Source organism: Panthera uncia, chromosome B4, assembly GCF_023721935.1.
Source record: "Panthera uncia isolate 11264 chromosome B4, Puncia_PCG_1.0, whole genome shotgun sequence".
In the NCBI taxonomy this organism is placed as follows: domain Eukaryota; kingdom Metazoa; phylum Chordata; class Mammalia; order Carnivora; family Felidae; genus Panthera; species Panthera uncia.
The window spans coordinates 16,695,454-16,716,543 of record NC_064809.1 but is presented as its reverse complement, the minus strand read 5'-3'; the positions used below and the strand labels follow the sequence as shown (position 1 = coordinate 16,716,543).

Below are 21,090 nucleotides of genomic sequence, written 5' to 3'. Positions count from 1 at the left end.
TCTCTCTCTCTCTCTCTCTCTCTCTCTCTCTCTCTCTCTCTCTCTCTCAAAAAAAAAAAAAAAAGGAATTAGAAAGTATTTTACATTTTTTTAAACATTTATTTATATTTGAGAGACAGAGTGTAAGCAGGGGAGGGGCAGAGAGAGAGAGAGGAAGGCACAGAATTTGAAGCAGACTCCAGGCTCTCAGCTGCTGGCACGGAGCCTGACTCCGGGATTGAACTCACGGACCGCGAGATCATGCCCTGAGCCGAAGTCGGATGCTTAACTGACTGAGCCACTGAATTAGAAAGTCTTTTAAAACAGGACCATCCTCAGAATACTTCCTTAATTCCATGCAAGGAGGGCACTTCCGTTCTCCTAGTAGACTGTAATACACAAGGGTTTACAACAACTCAAATCTTCTCTTTCTAAGGCAAAACCAAAACGAAAATATTGCTTGGTGAGTCAGTCAACGTTAAAAAAATGTTTTTTTTCAAAGGAATTATGAACACTGCTCTTCTTGAGATTAAAAAAAAAAAACGCTTTCGCCTGACTGAATTGAAATTAAAAATTTTAATTTAAGAAAATCAAACATTTCTCTTAGAAACACAGTTTCTTATGAACCTTTAACACATTATGTTGAGTGAAATAAGCCACTCATAAGAGGACAAATACTCTTATCATTCAGCTGAGTAATCACATCCACAGAGACCAAAAGAATGGTGGATGCCAGGGGCCAGGGTGGGGAGAGGAGATGGGGAATTCATATTTAAAACTTGCACTGAATGCCACAGAACTGCACACTTAAAAACAGGTCAAGTGCTAAATATTGTTATGTATATTCTACCCCAATAAAAATATTTTTTTAGACCCACATGATTTCTGCTAGAGAAATCAGAGGAAGCATCCAAAAGAGAGAGAGAGCAAGAAATCATATTAGGCATGCAAATGTATTATAACAAATAGGTCCAGGAAAGCAAGGGTCACTGGCTGCATTGTTCCCTACTGGGTCCAAGCCCCTAGCACAGTACTGGGTCAGGCAGCCACTCAACACATTTGCTCTAGGGAATTGACAAGTAAAGGGAGGTCAGGGAGGGATTTTTTTCCCCCACTTTTACTGAGATGTAACAGCATAATGACTTGACTTACATATATTATGGAATGATTCCCCCACAGACAGTTTGGTCGATGTCCATCATCTCATATAGATTATTAAAAAAAATTTTTTTTTCTTTCCTTCAGATGAGAACTGTCAGGATTTCCTTTCTTAACAACTTCCAAATATACCAGCTGGCAGTGTTATCTACAGTCACCATGTACATTATATCGAGAGGAGATATTTTCCATTTTTTTTGTTTTTTTTGGCTGAAGTTCACAATTCCAACCAGCCCCGAATTGTGAACGGGCTGATTCAGGAAGAGTTACTATACCAAGTCACCATGGAGTCTAATAATTACAGTTCTGAATTATTAATTGATCTAAAGCGTGTGCCTTAAATACATTTTGTAAAAGCAATCAAATCTAGAGAAGGAAATTCTGTCTGTGCTATATAATTATAAAAATCAGGGAACTTCAGGTTGTGTCAGTGTTTTAGGTAACAAATAATTTCAGCACTAAAATACCCAATTAACACTCATTCAGAATTAAAATGTTGACATATCACCAAGTACTCGTTTTGTTGAGTATAATGCATTGGGATTCAAATGTGAAAAGTGACGCATTTTGAGGATTTGTATTCAGAAATTTACTCTAATTACTGGCTGGGTTTTCTCTGTTGCTGGTGCCTGTAATTTGGCCCTCCCAGGTTTTCTTTCTCCTCTCTGTTCCCGGCACCCCCATACAAACTCTTGCCCAGACCATTTCTCTAAGGATAATACCTTCCACAAGCAGCTGAAACATAATGTTCCTGGTTCCTAATTAGCTAAAAGACAATGACCCTTCAAAATAGCCACAAGAAAGGGTTCAAGGGCCCTGTGTCTTTCATAATAATTATTTTCAGTCAGTTCCCAGGTCTGGCAAGAAATGTGAATATAACGTCTGAATTAAAGAGCAGAGGTTAATGTTTGAGTTGGCCAAGCATAATTTTCAAAAACCTCAAATAAAATAGTGTTTCTACAAAGGGGAACCTAGAATGCATTCTCAGATTTGCTACCGGGCTTGTGTAGGAAGCATTTCACTTTTGCCATATATATAAAAAGACCTTCAGGGCTCAAACCCCACAGATGATACCAGGGACCAGCCAACCACAACTCTGGGGCCAAAGTCAGCCTGTTGCCTCTCTCTGTGTCTCATGAACCAATGGCTCCTTTTGTGGTACAACAGAATTCCGTGAGGGTGACAGAGAATGTATGGCCTCGATGCCAAAAATATTTACTGTCTGACCCTTACAGAAAAAGCTTGCCAACTTCTCCATTACATGGTATGCCAGGCTTAAAATTATATAGTTTGCATAATATCGATACCTACCTAGTCTCATTATTCCTTACTCCAATTCCTCTTTTTTACAAAGTAATTGAAGGGTTTCATTTTGGAGGTTATGTATGGGGCCCAACATATTTCCTCCCCTTCCGAGGAGTTCCCCAACCAAAATTATTTATACTTAAGCTGGTATAAACTTCAGTTGGTTTTTAATCTCGTGACTACCTTAACTGATGACAAAGTATTTTTCTCCTCCAAATCTGTGTCCACGGCATTTTGAGGCCAGGGTGGTTTTCAATGGATCAACAAACCAGAGAAATTAAACCATCCTTCAAACATACACATATACGACATCACTTGTTCCGGCATTTACTGTCCGGCCTTCACATCTACTGATAATCGTGCTCAGGCCTATAAACTCCCAAGTTCATTGCCCAGAGCACGGGCCCCTGTATGTTCCTATAAAGGGTCAAGGAGAAGTGAATTTTCACTTGCTTGCTAGCAGTATTTTGTGATGAATACTGCCTTCCATTTCTCAGTTTCAAGGACTTAGATTAGTTAAGGAAAATAAGTTAAAGGTCTTCATCAGTTAAAAGCTGCTTTTGCCAGTTTACGTTGCCTGCCATATTTCCCATGCATGGCCCCGAAAGAAAGCTCAATCCAAAGAGTAAACACTACCACTCAGAGGATTTGCAAAATGATTAATTTAACAACGGACTTCATCCCCATTAGCACATTGAGATGAACTTTATCTTTTTTTTTTTTAATTTTTTTTTTTAATGTTTATTTATTTTTGAGACAGAGAGAGAGACAGACCATGAACGGGGGAGGAGCAGAGAGAGAGGGGAACTTTATCTTAATAAAGATACAGGTACCTTCCTCCTTATGGCATCGATACAGCCTAGGGGGACTGAAATCACAGGACAAAATAATAGAGCACAGGACACGTCAAAGCACTCCGTTCACACTCACTTCCAATCTCCAACACCAGAGAAAACAGGGATCTTTCCTAGGGCTACGTCTTACCACAGCCTTTTGCTTTCACCAAAATAGGACCCTTTCTTTGGCGGGCAGTGTAACAAATATTAAACCTGACACTTTTTAACTGGGTGACCTTGGACAAGATATAAAACATCACAAAGGCTGAGTTTATCTGGAAAATGGGAAGGAGCTGGCGCACACAGCTGTGAGCTGTAAGTTAATACTGGCAAAGCACACGACCGGTGCACGAGTGTCGGGGAAAATGCCATTTGGCACGACTTTGTTATTCTGTTGCTGCACAGGATACGAAAGGCTAATAAGCCGACCATTTAGGACGCCAAGCACTTTACAAAGAAAACCTACCTTGGTCACCAAGGATGTCAAAAAATTACTCAGCAGCTCATGTACTTTTACTAGTTTTTATATCGCCTCTGCTTTATCTCTAACGACACCTGTTCATCTTTACTATAAACCCGAGGAGACACTCCCTTTCTTATTAATTGAGGATTGACCCCTCAAGGTGTTCTTGTAATTCTATTTCCCATCCTGCCAAATCTACCTGGCACCTCTCCAGCCACTGACCTTCCCCTAAGCCCTCTCTACCTTCCTGGAAACTCGAGGGAACACTTAATTTCACTCATCTAGTGCCCTGCTTCGTCTGGTGACCTCAGCAACCCTTCCAACCTCGGCCAAACATCACTGTATGTCGTAAATTTCTAGAGTTGTGTTGTCCTCTGGCATTCTTTCTCTCCTTAGTCACTATCTCATCCTGGTATACCTCTAATTATTTTTCTCTATGTCACTGCAGGCGCTACAATGCAAATGAAGGTGCAAATGGAGGAAGCGGATCTATTCTTACCTTCGCTTCTATTCTCTACCTAAGTCTTCAAGTCTTCCTCTCACACCTTGTTCTTTATCTCCACATCCCACCTTTAGTGTGGAAATGGGACCTCCTCAAGGCTGCCCATCAGCATCATCTTGGACACAGAGACAACACAAGTGCGTCCCAATGACACATGGACTTCCAGAGACATCTACTGGACACCTTCTCCAAAGCAAATCACATACCCATTGGGTTAACAACTCTTAACACCTTAGTCATTAAATCAAGACAAAACAAAACCAAAATGTACTGAAAAATCTGAAGGAACATACAGGTTAACCCCAACGCTCAAGAAAGCAAACGGAGAAACCACAAGGTTGACCTCACGAGAGAAGCAGCACAGAACAATGAAGGGTTTGGATTCTGTAGTCAGCTTAACCGAAGCTGAAATTCTGGGTCTGTCCCTTATTAGCTAAGTGCATTTTTAAAATAGTTTTTATGTTTATTTATTTTTGAGAGAGAGAGAGACAGACAGAGAAACAGAGACAGAGTGTGAGCAGGGGAGGGGCAGAGAGACAGGGAGACACAGAATCCAGAGCTGTCAGCACAGAGCCTGATGAGGGGCTTGAATTGAGCACCTTTTTAAAACCCCCTCAATCTTGAGGTGCCCGGGTGGCTCAGTTGGTTACATGGCTGACTCCTGGTTCTGGCGCAGGTCTTGATCTCATGGTTCATGGGATCGAGCCCCGCACCGGGCTGTGCGATGACAGCGCAGAGCCTGCTTGGGATTCTCCCTCTCTCTCTGCCCTTCCCCTACTCGTGCCCTCTCTCTCTCAAAATAAATAAACATTAAAAAAAAAACCCTCCCTAAATCTCAGTTTCCTCATCTGTAAAGAGTGGGTGGTAAAGAAAAAAAAAGTGTTCTGAATCATTCCAATATATAAATCACTTGACCCAACGCCTCACATAAATATCCCCCGAATAACAGCTGTTCTCCTCATCCTCTCCCACCTCATCAGCCTTGCACAGCGGGTTGCTGCCCTTGAGTTAGGCTGTCCAGCCTTGTTTGGGAGAAACAGAAATCGGAATTAAGATACAAAAGTAGAATGAGATACACCTCAACCTGGGCTTAGGGCAGGAGGAAGCACAGTCAGGATTCAATAAATGTCTGCTGAATGAACAGATGAATGAGGGGGGAAGGCCTTGCATCTGCCTCCATCCCAGACCATGAGAACCTTCACAAAGAAGGTTCCTTACGATCTTCTCACGGTGCAGCCTGAGGTGAAGCTGGCCAGTCAGTAGGGAAATGCGATTGCCTTTTTGGCAATGATTTTGCTTCACAGCAAAGTTCTGTTCTCTCTCTCTCTCTCTCTCTGATGGTTTTCCCCCAAACTTGGGGAACTTCCTGTGCTTCCTGTGCTACCAACAGTGAAGTTCTCCAGGGAGAGATGCACACGTTGTGTGGACAGGAGCCATGCTAGTGAGCTGATGTTCGGCGGACTATGGCCTTGTGAGGGCATTCGGTGTCTTCCAAAAAAAAAAAAAGTACAAATGACAGTGAGGGTGGCCTTCCTGGTGACCTCCTCCACTCAGGAATTACAGCAAGTGGGCAGCACAAAGGGACTCTGGATTTCTGACCTGCCGGCTGTACAAAACTAAATCCCTATTGGTAAAATTCTCACCAAACAAAAATTTCTTTTTGGTTCACTGTGACATGGGGTGAGCAAAAGCACAAGTTCTTAGCCCACCAAGAGATCTCCCCCCCAGTTCCATTCCAAGAATGGTGCACAGTTGATGGTGTGCAGGCAAGACGCTGAAAATGTCAGTAGGGGGCGCCTGGGCAGCTCAGTCAGTTAAGCATCTGACCCTGGATTTTGGCTCAGGTCATGATCTCACGGTTTGCGAGTTTGAGCCCCACATCAGGCTCCGCTATGGGCACGCAGCCTGCTTCAGATTCTCTCCGCCCCTCTCCCTCGTGCGGGCACACATTCATGTGTGTTCATGCTCTCTCACTCTCCCTCTCTCAAAAAAAAAATGTCGGATAGGCCTTTGGCCACACACGTCCCCGACGCTGGGGACTATGATCTCAGTGGCTGGTATATAACACCTGTCGTGTACGAAACTACTGACCTAGGTGATTTACACATAAATCAACGACCTTATCCCTCACGACAATTCAAAAGGTGAGTCCTACTACCATTCTCATTTTACGGATGAAGTGACTGTGCTGGTGACGTCACACAGCTAGTAGGTGACAGAGCCAGGGTCTGAACTCAGGTCACGTGGCTCCACGGTTGACATCAACAAGCATACAGGATTGCCTTAGGTAGCAAGATGTAAACCTCAAGTACAGTTCAAAGGGCTGAGGGACCATAGTCCCCAGCGGCATGGAGGGAGCAGGGGACGAGAGGTCTGTCATACCCTGGACAAGCCACTACAACTTTCAGAGCCTTTGTTTTTTTTTTTTTATTTATAAAACGGGGATAATAACATTAGACTGTGAATATACGGAGAGGATTCAACTTTCATAGTGAGGAGACTTCCATCACTCCGCTCCTGGCATCCTCAGAAATAACGGTCACCAGGCTCATCAGAAACTTACATCCTCTCCCACTTCATGCAAAGAAGTGAGAAAGGTCAGTGCCCCATAAGGCTCTAAATCCTGGGAACGCAACGGCAACAGAAAGTGGACAAAAGCCATAAATCAGACTTTCACCAAGGACCGATGAACATCTATACAACACATACTGTGGCAAGTACGTGAAAAATATTATCTAATTTGGTCTTCACAGTGACCTTACAAAGTGACTTGAGATTAAAACAAAAAACAAGGTACAGAGTTAAGTAATTCACCCAAGGGCACATACGTAAGGAAGAAACAACCATGGCTAAGAAATATGAAAAAACACTTAACCTCACCATAATAAAAAATCTTTAGGTACTTAAGTTAAAAATGAGATACTTGGGACGCCTGGGTGGCTCAGTCGGTTGAGCGTCCGACTTCAGCTCAGGTCACGATCTCACGGTTCATGAGTTCGAGCCCCGCGTCAGGCTCTCGGCTGATGGCTCAGAGCCTGGAGCCTGCTTCCGATTCTGTGTCTCCCTCTCTCTCTGCCCCTCCCCCATTCATGCTCTGTCTCTCTCTGTCTCAAAAATAAATAAACATTAAAAAAAAAAAAGAGATACTTTTGCCTATCAAATTATTTAAAAACTTTCTATTTTAGGTTTTATTTATTTTTATTTATTTTTAAATTGAGATGATTGACATATAACATTATATTAGTTTTAGGCGTATAAATACTGGTTTGATACATGTATATACATTGCATAATCAAACGATCGCCACAATAAATCTACTTAACACCCATCAACACACATAGTTATCAGGTTTTTTTCTTATGATGAGAACTCTCAAGATCTACTCTCGGGACGCCTGGGTGGCTCAGTCGGTGAAGCGTCCGACTTCGGCTCAGGTCATGCTCTGGCGGTCCGTGAGTTCGAGCCCCGTGTCGGGCTCTGTGCTGACAGCTCGTAGCCTGGAGCCTGCTTCCGATTCTGTGTCTCCCTCTCTCTCTCTGCCCCTCCCCCGTTCATGCTCTGTCTCTCTCGGTCTCAAAAATAAATAAACACTAAAAAAAAATTAAAAAAAAAAGATCCACTCCCTTAGAAACTTTCAAATATACAATATAGTATTGTTAACTACAGTCATCACATTATACCCCAGGACTTATCTTGTAACTGGAAGTTGGTACCTTTAGACCAACTGTACCCGTTTTGCGCACCTCCTACATATAAGTGAGCTTACAGAGTATTAGTCTTTCTCTGACTTATTTCACTTAGCAGAATGTCCTCAAGGTCCATCCGTGTTGTTGCAGGTGGCAGGACTTCCTTTTTTATGGCTGAATAATATTCCACCGCATCAAATTAATCATTTTTAAAGTGACAGTCAATATTACAGCGAAATGAACTCAAACACTGCTGGTGGATACGTAAATTAATACAACTTCTCTGAAAAGCAATTTGGAAAGGCATATTACTCTTTCAAAAGTATATCAGTATACTGAATTCTCTTTTCCACAATCTAAGTGAAAGGAAATAAAGATGCAAAGAAATATGATACACACACATATGTACATACACACACATCATATATATATATATATATATATATATATATAGTAGTCCAAATTTGTTATTTCTTAAAAAATTTTTTTTAATGTTTATTTATCTTTGATAAAGAGAGCATGAGTGGGGGAGGAGCAGAGAGAGAGGGAGACACAGAATCCGAAGCAGGCTCTAGGATCCGAGTTGTCAGCACAGAGCCCGACACGGGGCTCAAACTCATGAACTGAGAGATCATGACCTGAGCCGAACTCAGATGCTTAAGTGACTGAGCCACCCAGACACCCCCAAATTTGATATTTCTAGTGCATGATATCCAAATTTTAATTTTTGTGGGGATGTAAGAATTGCCATTGATGTGGTTTTATTTTTATTTTTTTAAGTTTATTTACTTATTTTTGGGGACAGAAAGAGAGAGAGAGAGAGAGCCCACGCAAGCACAAGAGGGAGGGGCAGAAAAAGAGAAAGAGAGAGGGAGAACCCCAAGCTGAAATATATATATATATTTCATATACATATATATATGTATTTCATATACATATATATATACATATACATATACATATACATATGTGTATATATATGTATATATATATATGGAGGAGGACAGAGACTATATATATCTATACACACACACGCACATATATGTATATATATACACACACATACACACATATGTGTGTGTGTGTGTGTGTGTATATATATATATATATACATACATATATATGTGTGTATGTGTGTGTATATGTGTACACACTTATGTGTGTGTAAAACAACCTAAATAAACCAACAGTGGGAAAATGGTTAAATTTTAAAAAGCACTTCGAAATTTATATTCTGTAAGCATGGACTACTTTTTTAGTGGCAAAAGAATGATGGGAATTTTAAGTAAGTATGTGCTTTTATTTTTAACTAGGAGACGGCTCCCACCCCCACTTGGATTAGCTTCCTGATGAAGCACCATTAATAAAGATGAAAACTTGTGACTAATAGTTTGAGCTCACCCTAGGTTCATTCTTTTTAAAACAGAATTTGCTGAAAAGGAAATTCTGGCTACACTCCAAAGAAGGCCAACCAAACCCGTCCGTTCACATCTTGCAACCAGGAGGGCAGAGCTCCGCTTTGCCGCGGCCCCAACTGTGAGAACTAGAGAGAGGCAGAACTTTCGAGACGTTTTACAGCACCTGGGGACTCTATAAACTCTAAGGGAGGAAGGGGAAGCAGTTGCTATGCTCTCAGATCTGCAATTGAAGGACTCTTGCATGGTTTAAAGAGGCCGGGTGGTTGCTTCACACTTTGATCCTAAATCTGTAACATGTGTCAAAAATCAAACCAATGGACTCAGACCCTCTTTTCTTTAAGATAAGCAACCATCGTTGGAGACTTTTTCCAAGCCAATGTAGATTTAGAAGAAAGACACAGTCTGCTAAGTTTAGTCTGCCTGTCTCATTTGAAAGGCACAACTTTATGTAATATGAGTTAACAACGGTGTAAGTTAAACCAGTCCTCTTGAGGGTTTACCGTGTGTGTAAACACTTTGCCTACATTATGTCAGTTCGTCTTCACAACACTGAGGCAGGTACCGTATCACGAGCATCTGTCCCTTACAGAGGGGAACCACGCCTTACGTAGGACAGCACGCCCAAGATCGCTCACAGCCAACACAGGGCAAAGCTGTTTCTACGCCTGGTCTAACCTCAAAGCGTATGCTCCTTACCTCTCTTTGAATCTCAACAATTAACTTCTCCAAAATAAAAAAAATATATAGGCCCTCGGCAATTGGAATACTTGTCTCCTCTAGCCATCTAGTCCGTTTAGGAATGCCTTATAGACCAGCCCTGCTAAATGGCAGTGAACACATGATCCACCCGGAGAGGCTGCTAGTATGTGGATTCTGTTTCAGGAGGGTCTGAAGAGGGGCCTGAGATTCTGACATTCCGAACAGGCTCCGAGGTGGTCCATGGAGCACACTTTGGATCGAAAGAAGTCCAGCAGAAGCTACCACAGGATTATTTACATTGAATTACAAATTCTTAGCAGACACTCTTCCACTGCCACACTGCAGGTGCATAATAGCCACACGTGGCTAGTGGCTACCATATTGGATGGCACAGATACGGCGTATTTCAATCATCAGAGAAAGTTCTAAAGAACAGTACCGGCTGGCTAGAGCATGCCAAAAGCAGGATAGATACTTCTAAGAATGGGGAGGGGGTGGCCCATTTGTTGGTGAGTTCGCTTATTAATTTCTAAACGGAAAAGACACATACCTTCTCCCTTCTTATGACTTCCGCTACTTGTGCCACACCCTTAACAAGACACAACAAGGAAACACCTTTTAAAGTTCGGTCCTCTCAACTGTACCATGTTTTTATGTGTTTCTTATTGACACATGTTTCTTATTAAAAATAAGACCACATTAGGGCACATGGGAGGCTCAATTGGTTAAGCATCCAACTCTTGATTTCATCTCAGGTCAGGATCTCACAGTTCATGAGATTGAGTCCTTGCATCAGGCTCTGTGCTGACAGTGAGGAGCCTGCTTGGGACTCTCCCTCTCCCTCTCCCTCTCCCTCTCCCTCTCTCTCTCTCTCTCTCTCTCTGTCCCTCCCTCCTGTGCTCATGTGATCTCCTTCTCTCCCACAAAATAAATAAACTTAAAAAAAAACAAAACTAAGACCACATCAATGATGACTGTTACATTCCCACAAAAATTAAAATTTGGATATGATGCATTAGAAATATCAAATTTGGACGAGTATTACCTATGCTATATTTGAAAGGACATTTCAAATATTCAATAAAGCAACAAAACTACAAAAAACATTAGTGATACAAATGGAATATTTGACTCACAGGGAGAAAAACAGAAAAAGGACTTTAGAGCTAAATGACATGGAAAGTAATTTATTTTTTTAAGTGCACGTAACTGTTCTTTATGACATCCGTAAAATGAACCAGTCCTGGCACGTTATAAAACCTAGACGAGCCACCAAAGTCATTTTTTACACAGTGATGCAGACGTCTTCTTACAAAACAAACACAAATCTAAGTATTCAATTCATGTTTCAATCTGGTTTTCAGATTTTTAAAAGCCATTTTAATACCTAAACACAAGAAAGTTTCCAAATTTGGTCTCAATAACCAAAATTGCCTAAGTTAATAAATTTACAGTGATTTTACATTGATAGCTCACTTCAAATCCTTTTAGCTCCTATTGTCACCTACAGGCAGCACTTTAAAAAAAATTATATATATATATATATATATATATATATATACATATATATATATATATACATATATATATAGTGACTCATGCTGTAACTGTTTAACATGATTGCATACTTTAAATATTTTTTCTTCATTATAGAACATATGGTTCCTTAAAATTATGCAAAAATGATAGAAATTATTCATGAAAAAACCAGCTTCTGTGCATAACCATATCCAACAGGTGTGTATTTTAAACACATGAGGGCTAATTAATGAATGTTTGTATTCCTAAAATACTCATTAGGGTGAATTCTAAGGAATATATTTTCTGTATTCATTTATACTCTTTATTAAAAAAGTAACAAAAACCTGGAACTCATTTTCAGCAATACTTTCTTAAAATGTTAACTTCATTCCTCCAAAGATTTCTTGTCTGTGACAGCTTAGGCTTGAGCACAACTCTCAAAGAGTTTGAAAATCCTGCACGAACCGCATGCAGTGTAGACAGTAACAAGGGAGAGTAGGGTTTAAACACTGGACACATTTCTGTTTAGTAGGAGTTTAAAGTGTCTTATTCTGAAAATTTATAATTTTGCAACCACTTTAAATTCTTATGAACATCTGAATAGAGCCATGTCCTACTCTTTAAAAAAGTTTTTGCTCATCTTGACAGTCACCTGAGAGCAAAGATCAAGAGACAAAAGAAGGTCTTGGGGTGCCTGGGTGGCTCAGTCAGTTGAGTGTCCAACTCTTGGTTTTGGCTCAGGTCATGATTCCAGGGTTATGGGATCGAGCCCCGTGGAGTGTCAGGTTCCATGCTGAGTGTGGAACTTGCTTGAGATTCTCCCCCACCCCCACCACTCTGCTCCTCTCCCCTATCCGTGCTCTCTCAAAAAATAAAATAAAATAAAATGAATAAAATAAAATAAAATAAAATAAAATAAAATAAAGTAAAGTAAAATAAAATAAAATAAAATAAAATAAAATAAAATAAAATAAAAGGTGTTACAAAACAATGACCATATTAGAGAAGACCATTTTGAAATTCATAACAAAACCTTTAGCTCTCATTTTGGAATTGTATCTATCATTGTGATCTTATGCCAATGGCTGAAATAAAGAACTCAAATTAAATAGACAACTGTGTGATTTCAACTTGCTATGTTTAAAGTAGAAATCTCAGTTGCTTTTTGGGAAATTTCTTTCCTTCTGGCTACATAACAAGAAGTGAAATCATCTCATCCTATGATTCCTACACACACCTAAAAAGGGAATTTGGTTTTGAGTGGAATATGACCAGAAAACTGAAATCCACTATTTAATACAGGTTTATTTCTTATTAGTTAAACTGTGGTATTATTTACTGAGAATAGATCTTTCTAAAGTCAGATCAAATTATCACCTCAATTCATCAGGCTATTAAGGAATCAGAATGTATTAAGGAATCGAACAATACAGTACTTCAAAGAAACATATGGTTTAAAATGCCTTTTGACACTTTCAAAGTTATATGTCTGTAACTCTTGAAATATAAAAAACATTAGCTGTTCATTTTGCATAATGTACAGATTCATGTGATTTTTTCACATATTTTATGGATTGAGAACAATGTGATACTCTATATATATACTCTTAGTTTAAATATTTTTTAATATACAAGGAATGCATTTAATGTTTAAGGAAAGACAGATTTTCCTAACGGTTTACTATTTACAAATAAAGGATCTGAAGAGATTTTGTGACATAAAACTTTTCAATTCAATTACTTTCAATTATATTTAACAGATGATTTCACTGGTAAATTAAAAATATTTTTGTTAAGGAATCTTAATTGCCTATCATTACACTTACAAGGACTTTTTAAAACAACTTTTCAATAGACATCATAAGATACTGATAACCATTTCAAATCCAAGTTCAAGTACAAAAATCATCTCAGCTATAGCAAATAATACAAAACATGTTTGATTTCAAACTTTGTTCTGCAGTATTTCAACATTTGGGCTTGTCCTTTAGACACGAGCGATTTGTTTTCCATTTCTGTTAGTGATGCCAGGCGCTTGAGAGGCAAGTTTAAAATCAAACTCTGAAAATGGTTTAAAAAGCTGATTAAAAATGCCACACGTCAATGACATTAGAAGGAGTTTCTTACCACTTCCGAATGCTCACTGCCATCATCGCACATACTGCTTCTATACCTCGAACTAGATTCTCAGCATAGCCAGCAAGAGGTCCTTTTACAGGAAGCTGAAGTGCATTATCACAGTGATACTGTTTCCACAGCTGGAAGATAGTGCTATTAGTTTCCCACGCTTGGCAATGCTCTTAAAATAGGCTCTCAGGCACCGAAAGACAAAAAATGACTATTTGCAAGCACTTCAGGAAATGATGGTCTGGCAAACTGAGTGAAAATTCCACACCCAAACAAAACCAGTTTTTGATGTAAACAGGTTCATTGATTACTGAAAGCAAACAGACCCAAGAAAAGGATGCTATTAAACACTGTGAGTAGTAAATTACTAGACTAGGAGAGGAAGGAAAATGAGGAACTCATGGGCTCATACCTCGCCTTCAGAGCACACACAAACATTCACTTCTCTGGTAAGGGACCCACCCTGTCACATGACCTCCACCTAGACACCTAGTTTTCAATGGAGGGGCTAGCAAACATCATAGGAACCCAAGCCGACAGGGAATAAACATACTACTCAGGATTAATGTCCATTTATGTAAATAAGTAGAAAGAATTTTCCAGCAATTTAAAGGGAATGTGAGTGTTAGTTTGCATAAAATTAAGGCGTAGTAATTTACTGGATTTTGAATCACCCGGAAGTCGAATTAGCTAACCTATTCTGACATTGTCATTTCAACAAGATACCGGCACACATTTCTTTCTGTGCCTCTTTCGTTAACTTTCAGGTGGTGTATAAAAGAATGTCACACTGTTCTGTCTCAACGTTATGATCCAAAGAAAATATTTCAACAAAACGCTTCAATTTTCCCACAGCCTTTTACAAAATGATAACAAAAATCTTGCCAAACATCCTTGTAATACAAGGACGGGATCTCCGCCAAGGAAGCTGTGATGTTTTAATTAGAAATAATTTTAACCAAATACTGGACAAGCTTAATTGGTTGTCCAGATCAAAATGCAGTACAGTAATGTAGGAAAAGCTCCACCCTGAGTGGCATTTGGGAAAAAAAAAACACAAAGGCAAACCATGAATCCAGCTCACCTCGCACTTGTAGATAATTGGTCATCAGAGAGTTTGTTACATGAAGGAAGATTGAGAATTATAAGGATGCCTTGAAGACTTGGTCCTCTCAGATTCTGATGAGAATCTCAAGGCCAGAGAGGTTAAATAACTTACCCGAAGCCAATCAGCTAGATTGCCTGCTGGGAACAAACTAACCCCCAGATAATGTCCTTAGCTAAACTCTAGGACGGGACACACAATACAGTGGATAGCAAAGGCACAGAGAAACAAGAGTGGGCTGAACTCCGGAAACAGTCTTAACTATCAACTCAATCAGTAGTTAACCTTGAGATCCAGGGCCAGTCACTAACTCCTCTGCATACGCGCTTTTCATCCTTAAACCAAGTCGACTGGATTAGATGAATTTCAACCTCTCCTCTACCTCCAACTTCCCGACACTGTGCGTATGAATAAGACAGCACTTGCCTAAAGCACTACCATAAAATGCACACACACACACACACACACACAGAATTTGTACAGACTCCCGATTTTGTGAGAATTCTTTAATCTCCTGTCAGTGTTGAACCCTATTATACACACTAAGAAGAAAGAAGGCTAAAGAATAATGAAGAAAGAAATACTGCATGGGAAATGGGGCTTTGATACAAAGAGGGAAATCAGAAAAGAAGAAGGAGATAGAAAGCAAGGAGAGCAAATTAGGTAGCAACACCTGGGAGAAAGCCACAGGTCCTGGATACCAGTATGAGAACAGGCAGGGGAAGAAAGAAGTGGTTGAAGATGTTGAAAAAAAAGAGAAAGGTAGACAGATCAAAAGATTGAACTGCATTGAAGGCCACATTCTTTTAAAAGGCATTCGCAAAAATACTGCCATATTAACATTTTTATAGTAGCGTGTGACATAGAATGTACTTCCTGTAAATTACTTATTTGTTCTTAAACCAAACCAATTTGATTGGTATTACTATCCTTACTATTTTACAAAAAAACAAATTGATATTCAGAGATTTTAGGTGGCAAGGATGTGAAGTCAGACCCTCTAGCTCAAATGCTTGCTTTTCTCAAATATATCATGTTGCCTGTCTAGTCCTACCATCAAAAACATTTAAACACTGAAAGGATGCTATTAAACACTATATGATTAGTAAATTACTGGACCAGGAGAGGAAGGAAAATGAGGAACTCATAGGCTCACACCTCACCTTCAGAGCACACACAATCATTAAAAGCGTAAGGCAGAAAAATTGTCAGTAAATAACTAGCAAGACTATAACTAGTAACTAGCAAGAGTTCAAGCCCCACATCAGGCTCTGTGCTGACAGCTAGGAGCCTGGATCCTGCTTCAGATTCTGTGTCTCCCTCTCTCTCTGCCTCTCCCCTGCTCACACTCTACCTCTCTCTCTCTCTATATCTCTCTCTCTCTCTCTCAAAAAATAAATAACCATTAAAAAAATTTTTTAAGAAGAGTAGATTTTAAAATTTCTCATTACAAGAAAAAAACTGTAACCATGTGTGGTGACTGATGTTAACTAGACTTATTGTGATCATTTTGTAATCTATACTGATAATTAAGTTGTACACCTGATACTAATATAATATGTTGATTTAAAAATTTTTTAAATGTTTATTTATTTTTGAGAGAGAGAGAGAGACAGAATAAATGGGAGAGGGGAAGAGAGAGAGCAAGACACAGAATCTGAAGCAGGCCTCGGGCTCCAGCTGTCAGCACGGAGTCTGACACAAGGCTTGAACCCACGAACCATGAGATCACGACCTGAGCCGAAGTCACGCCCTTAACAGACCGAGCGGCCCAGGTGCCCTGGTTATACATTAATTATATCTCAATTTTTTTAAACAAGAAATTTAAATCAATTCACCTGAGACTACTTTTGTGTTAAACTTCTCAAATGACTACAATACTCATATAATGTCTTAGTAAAAAACAAAACAAGGAGGAAATAGTAATCACACAATGTAGAAAAATAAGTAGATAAAACTGGTAAAATTTCTATGAACTTTACAAGTCTGTACTACTACTAACAAAACATTTGGAAGAAAAGGTCTTTAGGTAAACATCTCTCTCTCTTTTTTTAATTAGGTAAACATTTCTTAAGGAGTTATAACTAAAACAAAAATATCCACAGTGCTAATTTGAGAACCACCTTTTTGAAATATAAATTAAGCTGAAAATGTTTTCTAAAAAGCATGTTTAAGAAGTCCTTAAAAGGCAAAAAGATGGTGGGCCACCTGAGTGGCACAGTCGGTTAACCATCTGACTCTTGATTTCGGCTCAGGTCATGATCCCATGGTTTGTGAGTTCGGGCCCCACATGGGGCTCCGTGCTGACAGTGCAGAGCCTGCTTGGGATTCTCTGCCTCTCTCTCTCTCTCTTTCTCTCAAAAATAAACATTAAAACAAGGTAACAAAAAAAAAAAGATGGCTAGAAAGAACAGGATACCTGGATGTGTACAGAAACAACATGCAAATGAGGCTTAAAGCAATAGGTGAACCGCCAAGAGATACACTGATGATTAGCTGCCAAACACACGGACGATGGGTAAATGTGTAGTTGTAATAGTACAGAAGTTAGAAGCACAGTTACAAATTTCACCTTGAGCAGGATAACAGTGGTCTGGCAGCCCTGGAGAAACACATAACAGATGCACTTTTCTGCCCGGATTGTTGCTTCTAAGATCTATCTAAGGATGGCTATGTAAAGGTGATGGCTGAATCCAGGGAGGAGATGAGAACTTGCAGAGCAGGGTTCTCACAGTACATAAAAATCATAGAAAGTTTCAGAAAAAAACCCCAGGGAACACTCAAACTTACCAGATGCTGGGGTGTGTGTGTGGGGGGGGGACAAAGTCAGCCAAGAATGAGATGCTGAGCTCAGAGAGGGAGGCAAGAAAACACAGGATGTGTGAGAGAGGGAGGAAAAATGAGTTGAAAAAAGGTCGGAAGGCATTAGGACCATGGACAGTTCTTGGCTTTGATGATGAGGAAGGCATTCATGATGCCTTCTACCTATAGTTAGAAAATTCCCCGGGTTTGCAGCAGAGAATGGTAAAGAGGCCACGAACATGAAATCGGACAACTTTGCTCTGCGACCTGTCAGCTGTGTATTCCGCAGGTCCCTAAGCAGGCACTGAGTAGTTTCTGGGGGGCAAGCTCCAGAGTCTACTTTCTGGAGTCTTGCTTTCTCACCACAATAACTTAGTTCCATATCAAAGCTGTCACTTAAAGTTCTGCACCTCAGTGTCCTTATCTGTAGAATGGAAACACCATCCTATTTTCCATGACTGCCATGAGGGATAAATGAGTAATTACAAGCACACAGCAAATCTTAGTTTAAAAAACCAAATACTCTGAGCCTCAGTTCCCTTCTCTGCACAATACAGAAAAAAAAAAAAATACCACCTATTTCTGAGGTTGTTTGAATAACTGATATCAAAGAAATCACGGGACCATGCCATGCTTCTGCACTGTTGTGTGATCCCCAGTATAAGACCATGGTCCTGTATTTATGGCTTATGTTGAATGCAGAACAATCTGCAGTCTGCACTGGAGACTCAAATTTACAACCCAGGAGTCTTCAGTATCATTCACCACAGTAGAAAGCATAAAAGTCAACCTTAACATGAGAACGATTCAAAGAATAATATTTCAAATTCAAGGGCTGTGGCCAATAAACACGCCAGTTTAAGAAGAACATCACTTGTTGGGATGCTGGGTGGCTCAGTCGGTTGAGCATCCGACTCTTGGTTTCGACTCACGGTTTTGCGGGATCAAGCCTCGCACAGAGCTCTGTGCTGAGAGGGTGGAGCCTGCTTGGGATTCTCTCTCTCTTTCTCTCTCTCTGCCCCTTTCCCGCTCACGCAGTCTCTGTCTTGCTCAAAAATAAATAAATAAACTTAAAAAAAAAAAATCACTTGTAAATTATAAGCATCATTTGACACCACATCTACTTTTGTTGGTGGCAAGAAAGGCATCTCAGAGGGCACTGGCAATTTTGGTTTCAGATTGTGCCTGCAAAATAGCTCCCTAAATAATGTGGAAGTGGAAAAAAAATAAATGGCAGCCAGTGGTTCAGTGGTTATTAAGACCCCAAAAATGTCCCTTTTCAGTTGTGACCAGTTTTTCCGTCCTATTAAGGCGTAAACTAAAGCTGACATAGTATCTCCTGCTGAAGCTTCCAGAATCGCGAGTAAGAACATACAACTTTTCACAGACATATTCAGCTGTTGGCAATTTCCCTCAGCCCCCCTTTGGCCCCTAGCTTGATTATCTCCTAGTTGACTAACTGCATAAGCGTGGGTGGGGGATTCCAAAGCAAATGCCATATAGATATGAAGATACACTAACTGCAAAATGCTCAAATGGGCACCTCTTCTTTTTAAGTTTATGTATTTATTTTGAGAGAGAGAGAGAGAGAAAGAGAGAGAGAGAGAGAGAGACAGAGAGAGAGAGAGAGAGAGAGAGAGAGAATGCAGGTGGGGGAGGGGCAGAGAGAGAGGGAGAGAGAATCTTAAGCTGTCAGCACAGAACCTGATGTGTGGCTTGATCTCATATACCATGAGATCATGACCTGAGCCCCAATCAAGAGTCACTTAACCAAATGAGCCACCCAGATGCCCCCGATGGGTGCCTCTTAACACTCAGGTTTACGATTTCACCTCATTTCAAGAAGGCACGTCTGTTGCCTCCAATACACCTACTAAATGTAAATTTACTAAATGTAAAATGTATTGCTCAGGGGAAAAGAGCCCCTTACAGCACTCTAGTGCCATGTATCTGAGAACAACAACAAAATGATTTCGATTTAAATGTTTTGGCCCAGGATGCCGTGTAAACAGACACAAGGAATCTATAAATAACTATGTTATTTTCAGGCACTCATTTTATTCTATTTGCTTTTTAAAAACAATTCACCAACCTGACTTCCTTCCACTGCTTTTTATTTTCTACCCAGCTTTCTCCATCATAATCAAGTGACTTAACTATACAAAGTATGTGTTCTGAATTAAATAAAAGTCGATACACCAAAGTTACAGTCGTCCTTTATAGGAAATCTAGGTGTCACTACAGTCACCAAGTAGTTTCATATACGGAGAGAGAGCAAGCTCGGGGTATTTGTCTCATTAACTGCTGTATTCCGAGGTCCTAGACCAGCGCAGAGCATCTATGGTAGTTGCTCTGTACACACTTTTTAACCGAATGGATGAGCATGTTTCCCCGTTTCCATGCTTTCCCATTCATCCATCCGTTCGTTCCTTAATTATTTGTCGTGCACTGCTATGATCATCTGCTAGATATCAAGGCTGCCAGCACAGACAAGGCAAACATGGCTTCGGCACTCAGCAGAGCTTGTAGCCTAGACCAGGTGTTCTAAAAAGGTGTTCCAGAAATTTGTTGCAGCATTTTTGGTTGTCTCAATAATTGAGGGACATTATAGGCTGTTTGTGGGCAGTGGCCAGGGGTATAAATGTCCTGCATTGTGCACAACAGTCTCAGGTCATAATAAAATGGGTGTGCACCCCTCATGCCCTCTGTCCTGCTGGAACTTATGCAGGTGAAAAAGCTGTTGATGAAATGATCCAAATCCAGAACCCAACTCTATTCTGCATATAAGCACAAAGCATTTTTGGTTAGTTATCAAATATACTGAATTTTCTACAAATGAACGTCCTGTGTCAATCAGTGGAAGGTTGTACTTTCTTTGGGACTTTACCAAGAATTGTTGAGTATTGTCTCCAAGAGCCACCCCCCAGTGTGACATAACACCGTTAACCTTCGTTCACAGCTGCCCCAGCCACGGCACCCACAGACAGGGGCAGACATGTGACGACTTTGTCACATCTTGCAGTGTGGTCGTTATCTGTACGATCACAAACTGAAACACGCATGACTTAAGGGTAAATCAATTACTGGGGCACCTGGGTGGTTCAGCTGGTTAAGTGTCTCACTCCAGCCCAGGTCACGATCTCACCATTCCCAAGTTCGAGATCCGTGTTGGGCTCTGTGCTGACAGCTCAGAGCCTGGAACCTGTTTCAGATTCTGTGTGTGTCTCTCTCTCTCTCTCTCTCTCTCTCTCTCTCTCTCTCTCTCTCTCCCTGCCCCTCCCCCACTTGCATTCTCTATCCCTCAAAAATAAATAAGCACTTAAAAAAATTAAAGAAAAAATCAGTACTTACTGGAGTTTTATACATTTCGTGATAGTTGTTCACATTAACTGTGATTTTCATTTCAAGATCATAAAGGGGGCATGAGGAAGCATTTGTAAAAGAAACTGAGTCTGCGAGAGGTGTGAACCTTAAGGAAGCCACATAATT

At 40.3% G+C, this 21,090-nt stretch overlaps 1 protein-coding gene across 5 annotated transcripts in view; it reads right to left on the bottom strand.

Moving 5' to 3' along the window:
• Positions 1–21,090, bottom strand: part of CACNB2 (calcium voltage-gated channel auxiliary subunit beta 2) — a 383,493-nt gene that overhangs the window by 149,945 nt on the left and 212,458 nt on the right. The window contains exon 1 of one of the 5 annotated variants that reach the window (XM_049626871.1): positions 13,695–15,247. The exons of the other annotated variants lie outside the window; for them this stretch is intronic. Within the exon in view, the coding sequence (XP_049482828.1) occupies positions 13,695–13,727 (33 nt within the window). The 5' untranslated portion in view covers positions 13,728–15,247. Of the gene's footprint in view, positions 1–13,694; positions 15,248–21,090 lie in introns of those variants that run through there. 5 annotated transcript variants of the gene reach the window in all.